This window comes from Solanum lycopersicum, chromosome 1, assembly GCF_036512215.1.
Source record: "Solanum lycopersicum chromosome 1, SLM_r2.1".
Classification (NCBI taxonomy): domain Eukaryota; kingdom Viridiplantae; phylum Streptophyta; class Magnoliopsida; order Solanales; family Solanaceae; genus Solanum; species Solanum lycopersicum.
This window is the reverse complement of record NC_090800.1, coordinates 85021864-85035653: the sequence shown is the minus strand read 5'-3', so window position 1 is coordinate 85035653 and position 13790 is coordinate 85021864. Positions and strand designations below refer to the sequence as shown.

Here is a 13790-nt window from a genome sequence, read left to right as displayed (position 1 = left end):
TTTTAATAAATATAAATATTGATAGTATACATAGTGATTTGAATACAAATTAAAGAAATCATACCAAATTCTAAAAAAAAACTATAAATACAAAACAAACTAATAGAAAATTGTTCGACAACTATCCGATCTTCGTCGTCTTTTTCAAGATCCTCACGGGTAGACAAAGATTCTACATTTGCATTTTGAATTTGAGGAAGGTTTTGCACACCAATGAGTCTTGCAAATGTTCTTACCCTCTTTCTTCCCTCATTTTAGCAGCGGATCATACATTATACACTATTTGTTAAATAATAAATAAATTAAAGGATGAAAAGTCACCAGAAATTGGTTGATTAAGATGAATACCTCCAGTAAGCCTCTTGGATTCAACCATTGGAGAGTAAATCATAACGGAAATTGAAAAATACAAACAATATTTCTTTAAGATTTAAACAAAAATAAAATTAGAAAAGAAATATGAAAATAGGATAAAGATTAGAGATACCTTAATCAAAGGGATTCTAATTGATTCAATTTTGGATTAAAAAAACAACGAAAATATATGGCAAAAAAATATTTGCAACTTGAATGTTGGAGGAAAATCAGAAAAGATAACCATGAGAGAGAAAAAAAATTAAATGGGAGAGAGAATTAACAATTTGAAAAGATAAATATGAAAGAGAATAATTTTTTTTTCTAAAAAAAGGATATATAGAATTAATTGAAAAAGAGAGATAAAATAGGAAGAAAATTGGGACACATAAATTTTTTAAAATAATGACATTTTTAACATTATTGCTAATATTTATAAAGTATGGATATTTTCATGTTATTTATTTTGACTAATTTACTAATTTTTCCATGAGAAAAATACAGGGATGTATCCTAAAGTCTTACAAAAATTTTAGACAATAGCTTAACATTCTCTTGAAATGCCATAGATATCAAAAAATAAGCTAAAAGTCATAGATATGACCAACAACTTAAAAGAAGACAATCGAAACGCTGCTTTAGCCCTTAGGCAATCGCCCGTTAAAGATAATTTTTGAGATTTAGTTGATCGTAAGTATCATATCTTTACGTAAAAAAATATAAACTTATCCACCGTTCATATATTATCAGTATATCATGAAATGATGAACTTTTTTCTAAAATTGTTTTAAATAAACTTCATACCTCATTTTTTTGTCCCAGAAATGATTGTGTTTTTTGTTGGCAGGTCTAAAGATGATTGCACTTGTAAAATGATCACATTCTAATGTGTACTAAAAATTAAAAACTAAACATCGTTGAAGACGAAATTTATATTTCACCAACTACTGACAAAAATCCCGTGACGATTGATCGTGCACAAAGAGTTTATATAGAATTAGCATATTCTTTTCACCAATATTTCTTCCATAGATATGATTACATATTATATTGATATATGGATATGGAAGTGTTTTTGAGACTTGTCAAATAGTACTTGTAATCATTTTATTATTGAATAATGAATTGTTCATTTACCGTTGTTAAAACCTTTATGACGGTATTTATATGGAAGGTTGATTACTAAACACTCATATTATATTATTGTTATTGAATATAAAATAATAATATTATATTATTGTTATTGAATATAAAATAATAATATTATATTATTGCCATAAATTATCATTGTAAAATCCTTAATTGTTATAGTGGAAAGCTTAGAGCTAAGAGGAGTGAGAGTTCAATATATCAAGTCATATTTACTTGGTACAACAGGTATATATATACATATTATTATTTATAAAATTTCAAATCTCATTTTTATGAAAATTTGTCTATAAATATCTCTCTCTTTTTTTTGTTTTAAATGAATAATAATAATTTGGGTTGGGAAAAGGGAAAATGGAGAGAATACAATATAGGAAACGGAACTTTCACTAGCGAAAGTTCGGTAGTCAATCAACAAAATTATTAAAATTTCTTTTAGAAAACTTAATAACATTTTTAAACAAAAATTATATTGTTACTCTCTTTGTTCCAATTTATGTGATATATTTCGCTTTTCAAAAGTCAAATGATTTAAGTTTGATCGAGAATTTGCTCATGAAATCTTCAAATTTTTAAAAATGAAATATATATATTTATAAATCACATAAAAAGTGTTGTAAGTCTCAATACTTGATAATTAAAAATACTTAAAAGATATAAAAAAAAATTAGAATCAAAGATATAAACTTGTTTGAATTTCAAAATTCAAAATGTGTCACATAAATTGATACATAACTTCAACTCTAAAACAATCACTTGCTTAATATTTATGGGTCCAATTAGTATTATCTTTAATTGACACCATATATCTGCTTCTAGCCTGTAGGATGTATGATGTATGAACTTTGTCTGATTAAAACAAGTCATTATCTTACCTTTTTCTTCTCATTAACCCTCATTTTTTTTAATTAGCCTATTTTGGTCTTTTTATATTTGGAGGGTATGAGCAAACACAATTAATCATTATTTTGTTGTATGCAGAAGTTTGTTATATATATGCTGCATCTCCAGATTTCCAGCTTGTCTGGATTTGGACTATACTTAAGAAAATGTATTTTTAATTTCTCTTAAGATATGATTGCAAATGGACTGATCTCTTTTTTATTTTGTTGACAGTCATAATCATTCACGGAGTCACATGCTGATCAAGGGTAATTAAATCCCTTATCTTAGAAAATATAATATATTTAAACAGGTGAAATATTTCCCATATATCCTAATAATATTGATTGTTGAATCTTTTATCTTTTGGAAATAGGAAAAAAATCATACATTTTGATGCCCTTTTCCTTTACATCTATCTCACGAGAGTCTTAAGACAATAATAAAGTTATTTTCGTAGTATTTTTAGATCACAAATTTAAATCGTGAAAACATTAATAAAAAATCACCATATTCCTATTTATTGAAATTTTTTCATTGAAGAATATTCAGTGACTATATATTCTTACAAAAACATAAAATAGTAGTTATGTTCTCGCACATCTCGCAGAAAAGCTTTTAGTATTTTGTGAGAATTTGTTTTTCATCATGTGTTTGCCAAGTGAGCTGATACAGTAAAAAATGAATGAAGACATCATGTTTTAATTTATAATACAATTTTTCATTGATCTAGCTATGGGAAAAACTTTTATTTCTAGTTACAGTGAAAGTGAATAATGTAAAATATTTGTAGATCGATTTTTTCTTTCCTTCTTATTGTGATTTGTTTATTGGAAGTATAAATGGCAGAAAAAGGATAACATAAGCAAAAAAAAAAAAAAAAAAAAACCTATTACTACAAGCCCAAGGTGTCTTAATTTTTTTATTACTACTTACAATTTGTTTAAGAAACCTCAACTAGGTGGACAAAAGTTGTATCATTCAACTATATGTATAATCAGTTAATCCAAATCTAGATATATTTGATTTGGTTGTATTATGCTACTCAAATATTATGATCCAGACAGCAATTGATAAAAATAAAAAATAAAAAAATTTGGAATCTTTCTATTACATTCCTGATCTCACAAGAGAACAAGTACATAAAAACAGAAAGATAAATTGGAATCTTCTATTTATAAAACTATAGGCTATCTTTACGTATGAATAAGTACCTACACAACCTTTCTTGTAGCTCTCCATAAACTTTGCATGTGAGCTCTACAGAGAGTTTCACTAGAAAAGTTCAAACACAAGTACTCAAAAAGACCTTTGAATTTTAACACATTTCTTACCGGACAGTCGGAGGCGAATATAGAATTTCAATTTTATATGAAAATACCCTCGAACTATCGTAAATGGTATATATGTAAATATCATCTGTTATACTTTTGAGATATTAAAGTCACTGCCGTCCAAAAACTAGAGCAGATATACTCTTTAGACTAACGGCATACACGTGTCATAAAACTTTTAGTCTTCTCTGTTAGAATAAAGGGCATATATGCTCTAGTTTTTGAACGGCAGTGACACCAATGTCCCAAAAGTATGACAAGAGTATCTGCATACCATTTAGGATAATTGGTGAATTTATTTATTCTTTTTCCATTTTAAATTTTTATGATACTAATTTTAAGTAAATTTTTTGTCTCAACTGAAAATTGAACCTTATAAGACCTCATGGTTCTGATCAAGCACTTTATTGACTTCTTGATCACATTTTAGCTGCAGTATTACTATACATATTTAATAGACTTTCTAATAATATAAATACAAAATTTAAATAAAAGTTAATGTGTTCGTCCGAATCTATATAAGTAATAGTACTCAAGCTCCACCCCAAAAATCCATATATCATGCAAAACATATCCCTTGGGAAACACAAAAAATAATATTACTTTATGGTTGTTAATATGCTTAAATAAATTAATCTAAGACAAACAGATAGGTCCCTGCGTCAAGCTCTACATGGAGAAAGCATCCTCTTTGGGCCATTTTCCATTCTTTTCAATTACAGTGACATTTTTGTCTCAATTATTTATTTGGTTGTCCACCAAAAGCACTTTAATAAAAACATTATTAATTTAGACCATGCTAATTCTTTGTTTTACGGCTATATATATCTGTGGAACTATGTGATTATGATTGTTTTGTCAAGTATAATTAATTATTAATTAACGTCGTGTGAAAAAGTATTCTAATTACGTAACCACATGATAAACAACGATTCTCGATTTGACCTAAAAATATTTGTCTTGGGTACTTAATTTCTTTCTATCGAATAATTATGTAATTGATCATGTTACTCTTGTATCATAATTATTTCGAGAGTGATAATATCTTCTTTTTTTTTCTTTTTCTTAAATTAGGGTTGAAAAAGAGATAGGTTTGGAAATTATTGGTTGAGAAATCGAACTCTCTTATCGTTCAGATGAAAATTTAAATAACCAATTGATTGAGCCGTAGAAGTTCCTCGAATTAAAATAATTTCGAGGAACTTCACGATTTTAATACATAATGATAGTTCAAATTAAGGGACATACTTTTTTTTTCATCAAATGCCCTCCTAATAATGTGTGTTTCTTTAAGGTGTGAAAGAGAATTTAGGATAAATAATACGGGAGGGAGGCATTACTTTTTAAAAGTAAATGAAATATTGTTAATTATATGGTCAAAAAGGTGGCTACAATATCATCTATTTCGATAATCGAGATTAAATTAAGATCTGAAATTGCATGCTTTAATTTGTATCACATTATATTGTTATCAGTTGTATGCTAGTTTTTGCCTGGCATTGAGTGATTAATTAATGATTAATAGAATACACAACTCACACACCTTTTAGAACGGGTGTACGTGTATCTGTTGAGAATATACTGCTGGTACAAGCTAGAGTCGAGATATTTTTTTTTTTTTTTGTATAAACGGATGGTTATTAGTGTGTTAATTATGTGTTGAACATATATTTGTATCACAAAATTCACCACTATTTTAATGTTCCTTTACTCTGTTGACATAAAGGCAAAGGAATATATATAATTCCCACTAAACAAAAAACATTTCACCTTTTAACTTTTGGGTTTTCGAGCCAACACAACGTCGTACGTACATGTTCATGGAGATAACCAATTGCATGATTGTTTTCAGTACCTGCAATTGATTTTTCTTTTGAATCCTTTATTCTTTCTAAACAAAAAAGGCATAATCATTTCTCATTTTTTTAGCAACAGGAATGGCAATAAGGGTTTCATTATTTGCTGCTTTTTTTTTCCCTATGTGGGTCAGGTGGATCCATATAAGAATGTGTATCCACTTTCCTTGCAATAAAATAAGATGTGATATTCTTGCATTGATCATAGGATTTTTTTTTAAAAAAACTCTAGACGGATATTATGATATAATTAATCGTCCATTTTGAAGAAACCATATGATATTTGTTTATTGATTAGGAGTAAATACTGGCATACAAGTAAGTTCTTTTCTTTCGCCTTATTAATAATCACATGATTCGATATAAGAAAATAAAATAAAAAGTAAGGTAGAAAATTAGTTGATAGTCGAATTAAGATAGAATTAAGGTTAGTAGATTGTAATTGTGTTGTTAGTTATTCTTTTTTGTGTTTTGCATTTGTCTTGTGTCTCGCTATTTGGTTGCCTTATTTTCTTTATGCGCTACTTTGATATATATTTCTTTTGAGTTAGTTGAAGGGTCTACGAAATATAACATATATACCCTACAAAATAGAGATAAAATATGCATACATGTTATCTTTTCTAGATTTCACTTACAAAATTTATCGTTGTCCTTATCTCAAAGAACCGTCAATCTAACAAAATAATTACAATATGTATGATTTTTTTGTTATATCTGTCTTTTCTTATTAAAAATTATGTTTCTATCATTGATACGTTAATCACAATTCATAGAATAATTTAGAAGAGAATGAGCTATCAATACTTTTGTGCAATATGGTTGGTTCAATTTTGGGTGACATATGTCCCTTTTTATGCAATGCTTTTTGTCAATAATTAGCACCATCACATATTCAAAAAAAAAAGAAAAGAAATCTAATCAACAACCCCTTTAAAGTGCAAAATAAACATGGCTCTAGTTGAGTTATAGACTAATATCATCAAACAATTAATCATGATTAGTATAAGATAATTAATTGAATTATATAATAATAATTATTGATTGATTACAGCTCCTGCATGGAGGCTGTAGTCAACAGCAACTGTGTCAAACAGTCAGCAAAAGGAATTGTTAAACAAAATTTGTTCTCTTCCCTTTAATGAAATGTAACTAATTAGTGAAATAGTTAGTGGTATTATTTTATTTAAATGAATCTTTGACATGTTTATTCAATGTGCTAGAAGCCATCGATACACGTATACGAAGACAGATAGATAATTAAGTTAATAAAAATGTCTTCAATAACATGTTAAAGTGATTATTTTAACACACTAGGCAATACAATTAGAATTTGCGACCTCAAAATTAAACTCTGATTTATTGTCAAATATTCCTAATTCTACATAAATATAAGCAATATAGCTTGGAAAATTAATTAAGACGCTTAAATATAATTTAAGTCTCACATCAAGCTAATTAATTAGCCTCTTCGTGGATCCTACTTAAAATCTGATTCACAACAGCTGCTATGTCTTCCACTGAATTCATCTTGCAATCTTCCTCTACCTTCACATATTATAAACAAAATCAAGTAGAATTAATTAAATTCGAAAGATTTTAGCTTTACGTTATATACACCGTCAATGTAAATCAAAATATTTTATATCATCAGATTATACGTACTTATATATCACCGTAGATCACACATCTTAATTTCATGATTTCAGGCTTACTTGTATGATCTAACGGTGTTATTTACGATACTGGTATATAAAATTTAATTTTTTTTTCTTTGTCCTAATTTATATGTGGGATAGTTGGAATTCAAAATTCAAACTTGTAAATTGAAAGCTTTTAAAAATTTGATTGACTTTGGAAATTTTTAACTGTGATACATTAATTGGGACAGTGGGAGTAATAAATACGTTATGTAGCCTCACCTTCAAACTGAGAGAACAGAGGACAAACTGGTCAACTTTTGAAACATTGAGATGAAGAACAGTTAGCCTAAGACTTTCAAGCCCTGAAATAATTGTAGGAAGCAATCTTGGCCTCTTTTTTGATCTGATTTTCAGATTTGCATGATTTTCCACCATTGTAACTTCTATATCAGCTGTTGCTGGTAGCTGCTGGTTCCTGTAATATTCATTCTCACAACATACATTTTCACTAGTAGTAGTAGCAGCAGCAGCAGCAGTGATGGTTGTGGAGTACTGTGGAATGCTAAAGAATTCAGAAAATGGAGAAGTTTCACCATTTGCTTCTTGATTTTGACTTGTCAAATGCTTCTTACCACTAAGGAATTGAAGTTGTTGCTCTAGCTCTTTCACATAGTTAATTGCACCACTAACAATTGATGCTTGATCACCCTTAAAATGTAAAAAAAAGCAAATAGTTTTAGAATAGATCGTCTATCTAACAGCTTAAACTTTTCGATTAAGTGAACATAAGATTTCACCACCATCGAATTAAAAAGAAATTTGACATCTCAAACTTATATATAAAATGAAATTGAGAGAAGGAAATCTGACCCTTTGGACATAAGATTCAGGCATGAGAGTACGGAGAACAGAGAGGTAGTCATTCATCTGTTTTCGACGATTTCGTTCAACAGCAATGTGTGTAATTCGTTGATTCTCAATCTCTTCGTCATTCTTCTTTGTTCTTGTTCTTCTTCTTCGTGGTCTAGTTGTACTACTAGACATTTCGATTGGAGACTCCAACTGTTCCTGTTGATCCACAATTGTAAAATTATGATCTAAAACAGAGGAACAATTTTGACCCCATTGATGAAATTCATTTTGGGAATCTACTAATAATGGAGCTGGCAAATTCCAATTTGAGTAGTCCTCGTACTCTTGAGGTGCTGTTACATTTTGATGATTCGGAACAAATTCATTATTGTTGTAATAATCAGAGCCAGAATCAATACTCCAATTTGTAGTTCCGAGTAAAGCATAAAGATATTGTTGTTGTTGCGTTATAGCTTCTAGAGCCATTATCGATCGATGAAGTCTAAGAGTATAGCCTGAGAAGTTTTATTTTGAAATTGACTAAAAGGGAAAAGGAGTATTTAGATAAAAATATTACGATATGAGTTTTGGTTCTTTTGGGGTGTATTATTTCACCTTTTAAAGGCGTTCGACGGGATATAGACCACACACATGCACAGAATATTGCACGTGAAATTCTTTTCATCATATTCACATTTTTTACGATACAAAACAAAATGAGAAATATATTAATATAAATCGTCCTTTTATGTTCTGCCTATTCTTCTTTTTATGTCAAACTATTAATATATCGGATAATGGATATAAACTTGTGAGCGAATACTATTGAAATTATGTATATCATTGAAGGATATATGTGGATTGTGGATAAACAATTTAATTTTAATTGTAAATGAATTATATATAATGTGAATATAAATTAGGCAGACTAATATATTTCAAATAGTTCAAACGAACGTATTAGGGGGTCGAAGGACTTGTTCCTACGACAATTGCAAATTAATCTAAAAGGCAGTTCTATGACAGTTCTACTCCTAATATATATGCAAAATTAACTGTAAATATGGAAACCCGTCCAATTTTTTTTTTTAACTTCTATCATATTTTAATGCTATAAAAGATAGCTTTGAATTTGAACTGGGACACAATTAATTTAACTTGAATTTATGGTCTTTTAACATGATTTTTGTTCATTCTCATATAATTTGAAACCGAAAATATACATTTATATTCAGAGACTTGACTATACTTTTTGAACTGCCCTAGTTAGGTTCATAAAGACTATATGTTGATTCTAGAGTTGTACTTAAAGTAATTAATCACCAACTAATTTGGAAAACACTACTCACAAGTCACAACCCTATTGTTGGATGAGAGTTAGAAATTGGAAAAATTTATGAGCTAGCCCAAACTATATTTCAATTAGATACTTGTGGATGCGTAGCCACGTTTTAACTTAGTAAGTTGAACTCAAAAATTTATAACGTTATATTAATGTTGTACGAAACGGAAGTTAAACTCAGTTTAACAACCAGCTAATAATTGAATTAAGTATTAACTAAGATGGGCCAAACATCGGAAGGCAAACAATATTGTACCTTTTTTTTAAAAAAAATAGTATTTGTCCCAACTCTTTGTATATAAATTGAGACTATTTACATAACCATTAACTCGGATTCAACGGACAACTATGTCCTTCAATTTTAAGTTTGCACATAAAGACACTTAAACTTCTATAAAATTTAACAAGTAGACATATATGTCCTACATGACATAATACACGTAAGACGTCATGTAGGATATAAAATTGTCATGTAGGACGAATGTATCTATTTGTTGATCAATTTTATACAAGTTTAAGTGTCTACTTGTGCACACTCAAAGTTAAAGGTCATAGTAATCAACTGACGTCAAGTTAAGAGTCAAATGTATTACTATCAATCTTTGAGTGCTTGCAAAATAAAACCCACTCCAATATAATAACCCACAAATTATATAGGACAAATATCATGCAACAAACTCGATCTAACAAAGCATGGAAGTATATTTCGAACATGAAACCTGAGACTCATATAAACCTGGACTCTTCTTAACATGACGTCTATTCTCTTCAAATATGGTCTATACATAGATGATACTAATAAGTTATTATATCCATTGTTTGAAAATGAATGATTTTAATTTTTTTTTAGTTTGTTTTAAAAAGAATGATCCATTTTCTTTCTTGGCAACACTTTAACTTTAACTTTCTACGTGACATGTTAAGACCACAAGATTAAAGGGCATTTTGATACATTTGCATAACTTTAATTTAGAACCATAAGATTAAAAAGTCTTCTTTCTTTTCTTAAACTCCATTTCAAATCAAACTAGATCATTCTTTTTAAAATGAAGTGAGTGACATTTAATTTAACTAGTATGTGATGTATACTTTCCATTTTTTGTCAATTTACATTTGAACAAATTGAAAGAGATAAACATTACTTAAAATGCATGTCTATTCCTAATTATCAAAGTATGTATGAACATTAGCTGGAGGACGAGTACTTAATTACTCCATAATGTGTGCATAACAGCATAGTATATGTCTAATTAATTAGAAAACGTAGAGTGACAAGGAACAAGGTGGGTATCACACCTATGCCACATGGCTAAACCCTAGCTCTCTATAAGTCTCCATGCAAATATAGGCATCAACTACTTCATATACCTAATAAGGGACCGTAATTTTGACAGTCGAGATAGGATAAACAAAAATATTTGATCTGAGTTGAAATATTTTAAGAATTATTTTATTTTATCAGTAAAATAAAAAAAGGAATTATATATTGACTTTGAGCTTAAATCAAAACATAAAATAAAATTAATTTTAAATTTTATTCTGAAATTATTAGTACCAAATGATGTATTATTTAAGGATTTCGCTTTCATCGGGTTTTCCAGTTGAGAATTAAACTGTATAAAATAATTATTTGATCCCACTTTTTCTTTGAAAATTATTTAGGATTTACCAGAAGAACCAAGTCAAATTAACGTAAATGCATGTCAAATTAACGTAAGAATTTTTTTAGTAGGCATTATTTTCAACGATATTTTCTCTGTCATTTACTAAATTAAACAACGCGTTAAATATGGCCCCCATTTATACATACGTTAGGTACACATTTCTTGGATTCTTATAACTAATATGGAAACATTTTCATCCAGAAGCAGTCCAAAAAAAGAAAAAAAAAATGAAAGTTACATACTTGAATATTAGCTATTTTAGTGAATTGGAAAATGCAAAAAATATGCGATATTTAACCACGATAGTTGAAAAATTAGCTCAGGTAAGTGGTTAATCGTCAATTAGATGTGATAAGTTACTAGAAAAAAAAATTGATTAGCGCTTTGAAATTATTAATTAGACAGCGAAGAAACAATGATTCTGGACGTTAAACTGGATTAGCACTTTGAAATTATTTCCGACATGGTTGGATCGGAGTTGTTAGAGCTATAGCTACTAATTATTTTTCAAATCTCTATTAGGCCGGTTAATTAATTAACAGCCCTTAGGATAATAGCCTTATTAAATAATTGTTCCTCTCAATATCTTATATAAAACACGTTTATTATGATTACGGGGTTGTAATTTTAACACTGTCTAGATGCCAATCTAAGATTTGGCATCAGTGTGGATTACTCAGAATGAGCCTAAATCAAGACGAAAGCAATAGGTTCAATTGAATTCATGGCTCTGATATGTAATAAACTTTTATATAACAAAAATTTATACCAGCTCCATATATATATAGTAGTATATGATAAGGATATATAGTATACGTATCCCTTAGCTAAGTTTTTATTTTAATCCATTCCATTGTATCAACAAGGGAAAAATATCACTATGCATGCCATGCATGTTTAGAAACAGAAAAGTTAAAATAACTCCTACATTCCTAAGGTGGTAATTGCTATTTCCTCCGTCCGCTATTATTTGTCATGATTTTTATTTATAGAGTTAGACTTAAAGAAATTTGACTAACATTTTAAGATGTATTTTTCATTATATTGATATGAAAAAAATTGCAATTTATAGTACTTTTCATATAATTTTTAAATATCTAAATTTTTTGTTTAAAATATCGAATTAATGTAATCTAATTTAACTTTAAAAATTAATCAAATTGGCTTTTAAAAAATACAATATAACAAATAATAGCGGATGAAGGAAGTACTTGAACAAAAACAAATGAACAAACACTTAAATTAAATTTCAATGGGCGGCAAATTAAAATTAATTTTCACAATGGATGTCAGTTTATTGTTTGTTTTTTGTGTTGAAAGCGGATGATTTTTCATTTTAGATTTAAACTATAAATATTTTAATTATATTTTATAATGTATTATTCTATAATATTGATATGTAAAAAATTGTAATTTGTAGTACTTTTGGTATAATTTTTAATATTTTTTTTTAAGATATCATATTACTGTAATTTAATTTCACTTTGAAAATTGATGAAATTGTCTTATAAAAAATATAACATGACAATTAAGAATGACGAAAACAGTCATTAGGTACGTACCTTAAAAGATAACCTGTTCAACGGGGAGTTTGAATTGCCTACTCCACAGGGATATTATACATCATGACATACTATTTAATTTGTCTATATTCATTTTACGCTATTATATTCAAATTAATACCTAGATTTATTTTTCTTTTGTGGTGTTATTGGACGTGGACGGTGTAAATTTCACACAGATCAAGTCCACTTGACTTGTGGGGGATAACTAAAACTGACTATATAACGTACACCAATTTGTCCACTTTTATATATTGCATGCAACTATGATGTGTTCAATGAACAAACTTCATCTTAACGTAATTATGATTGATTCATTGTCAGTTAGTATTGTGTATCATTTCTTCGACTCTTCTTGGATGCCTCCAATGTCAGAAAGTCGCTATAACTTTACTTATGTTGGGTATTAATTGTTCGGAGTATTATTTGATATTACGACAAGATATTCACTCTAATTCATACTAAATAATTCTTTCTATGGTCCGGAATTTCTGACAAATAAATTTACTTCATTTTCTTTACATAATTTTCAGCAATTTGCATTTCCTATCTGCAAAATTTATGTCTCAACAAATAGAATATCTCTGAAAATATTTCTTGAAGAAAATTTTTCATTATTGTCAAACAGAGGCGTAGCCAAAGTTAGGAGTTTGGGGTTTCTAAATCAATTTTTTTTTGGGTTCACATGTTAATATAAAAATTTATTTAATTTTCTAATACAAATATAGGGTTTACGAAAAAGTTAGTGGGTTCGTATAAACCCATGAACCCTCACCTGAGCTTTGCCTCTGCTATCAAGTAGGTTGCAACTTGAACTAAACTCACCAAGATGAACACCGGTTTAACCTGTCTCTATCATTGAACCATTGAACCTGACTACTAATTGTTAGAGCCACAATAATTCGGGTGTCATGCAGAATTTGGCAAAGAAAATTTCAAAAAATTATAAGCGAGAAGACAAATAAAAAATATATCAAAAGATCAATAGGACTATCAGAGTACCGTCTTCCGGAGAAATTAATTAAGTGTAATTCTTGAAAGATACATATATCAAATCATGAAATCATGATTCATGAACTAGGTGCTAATTTGAATTAAAAAGTTAATTTTTGACTTTGATTCACTCCTAGACTTTTCTTCAACGTAAAAACG

The 13790-nt window shown here is 28.4% G+C and overlaps 1 protein-coding gene across 1 annotated transcript; it reads right to left on the bottom strand.

The window, feature by feature from the left end:
• Nucleotides 1-6835: 6835 nt before the first annotated feature.
• Nucleotides 6836-11298, bottom strand: LOC101259290 (transcription factor bHLH96-like). The gene is made up of 3 exons (XM_004230124.5): nt 8089-11298; nt 7498-7926; nt 6836-7123 (listed from the first exon to the last, which is right to left on the bottom strand). The coding sequence occupies exons 1-3, from the start codon at nt 8554-8556 to the stop codon at nt 7034-7036; spliced, it is 987 nt and encodes a 328-aa protein (XP_004230172.1). The 5' UTR covers nt 8557-11298; the 3' UTR covers nt 6836-7033.
• Between the last annotated feature and the right edge of the window lie 2492 nt (nt 11299-13790).

Bases quoted from the DNA above. Each gene is read 5' to 3' on its own strand.
- LOC101259290 (XM_004230124.5), bottom strand. From the start codon at position 8,556: ATGGCTCTAGAAGCTATAACGCAACAACAACAATATCTTTATGCTTTA. The intron at 7,927-8,088 runs GTCAGATTTCCT...TTACATTTTAAG, and splicing joins CTGAATCTTATGTCCAAAGG to GGTGATCAAGCATCAATTGT. The intron at 7,124-7,497 runs GTGAGGCTACAT...TAATATGTGAAG, and splicing joins TCTGTTCTCTCAGTTTGAAG to GTAGAGGAAGATTGCAAGAT.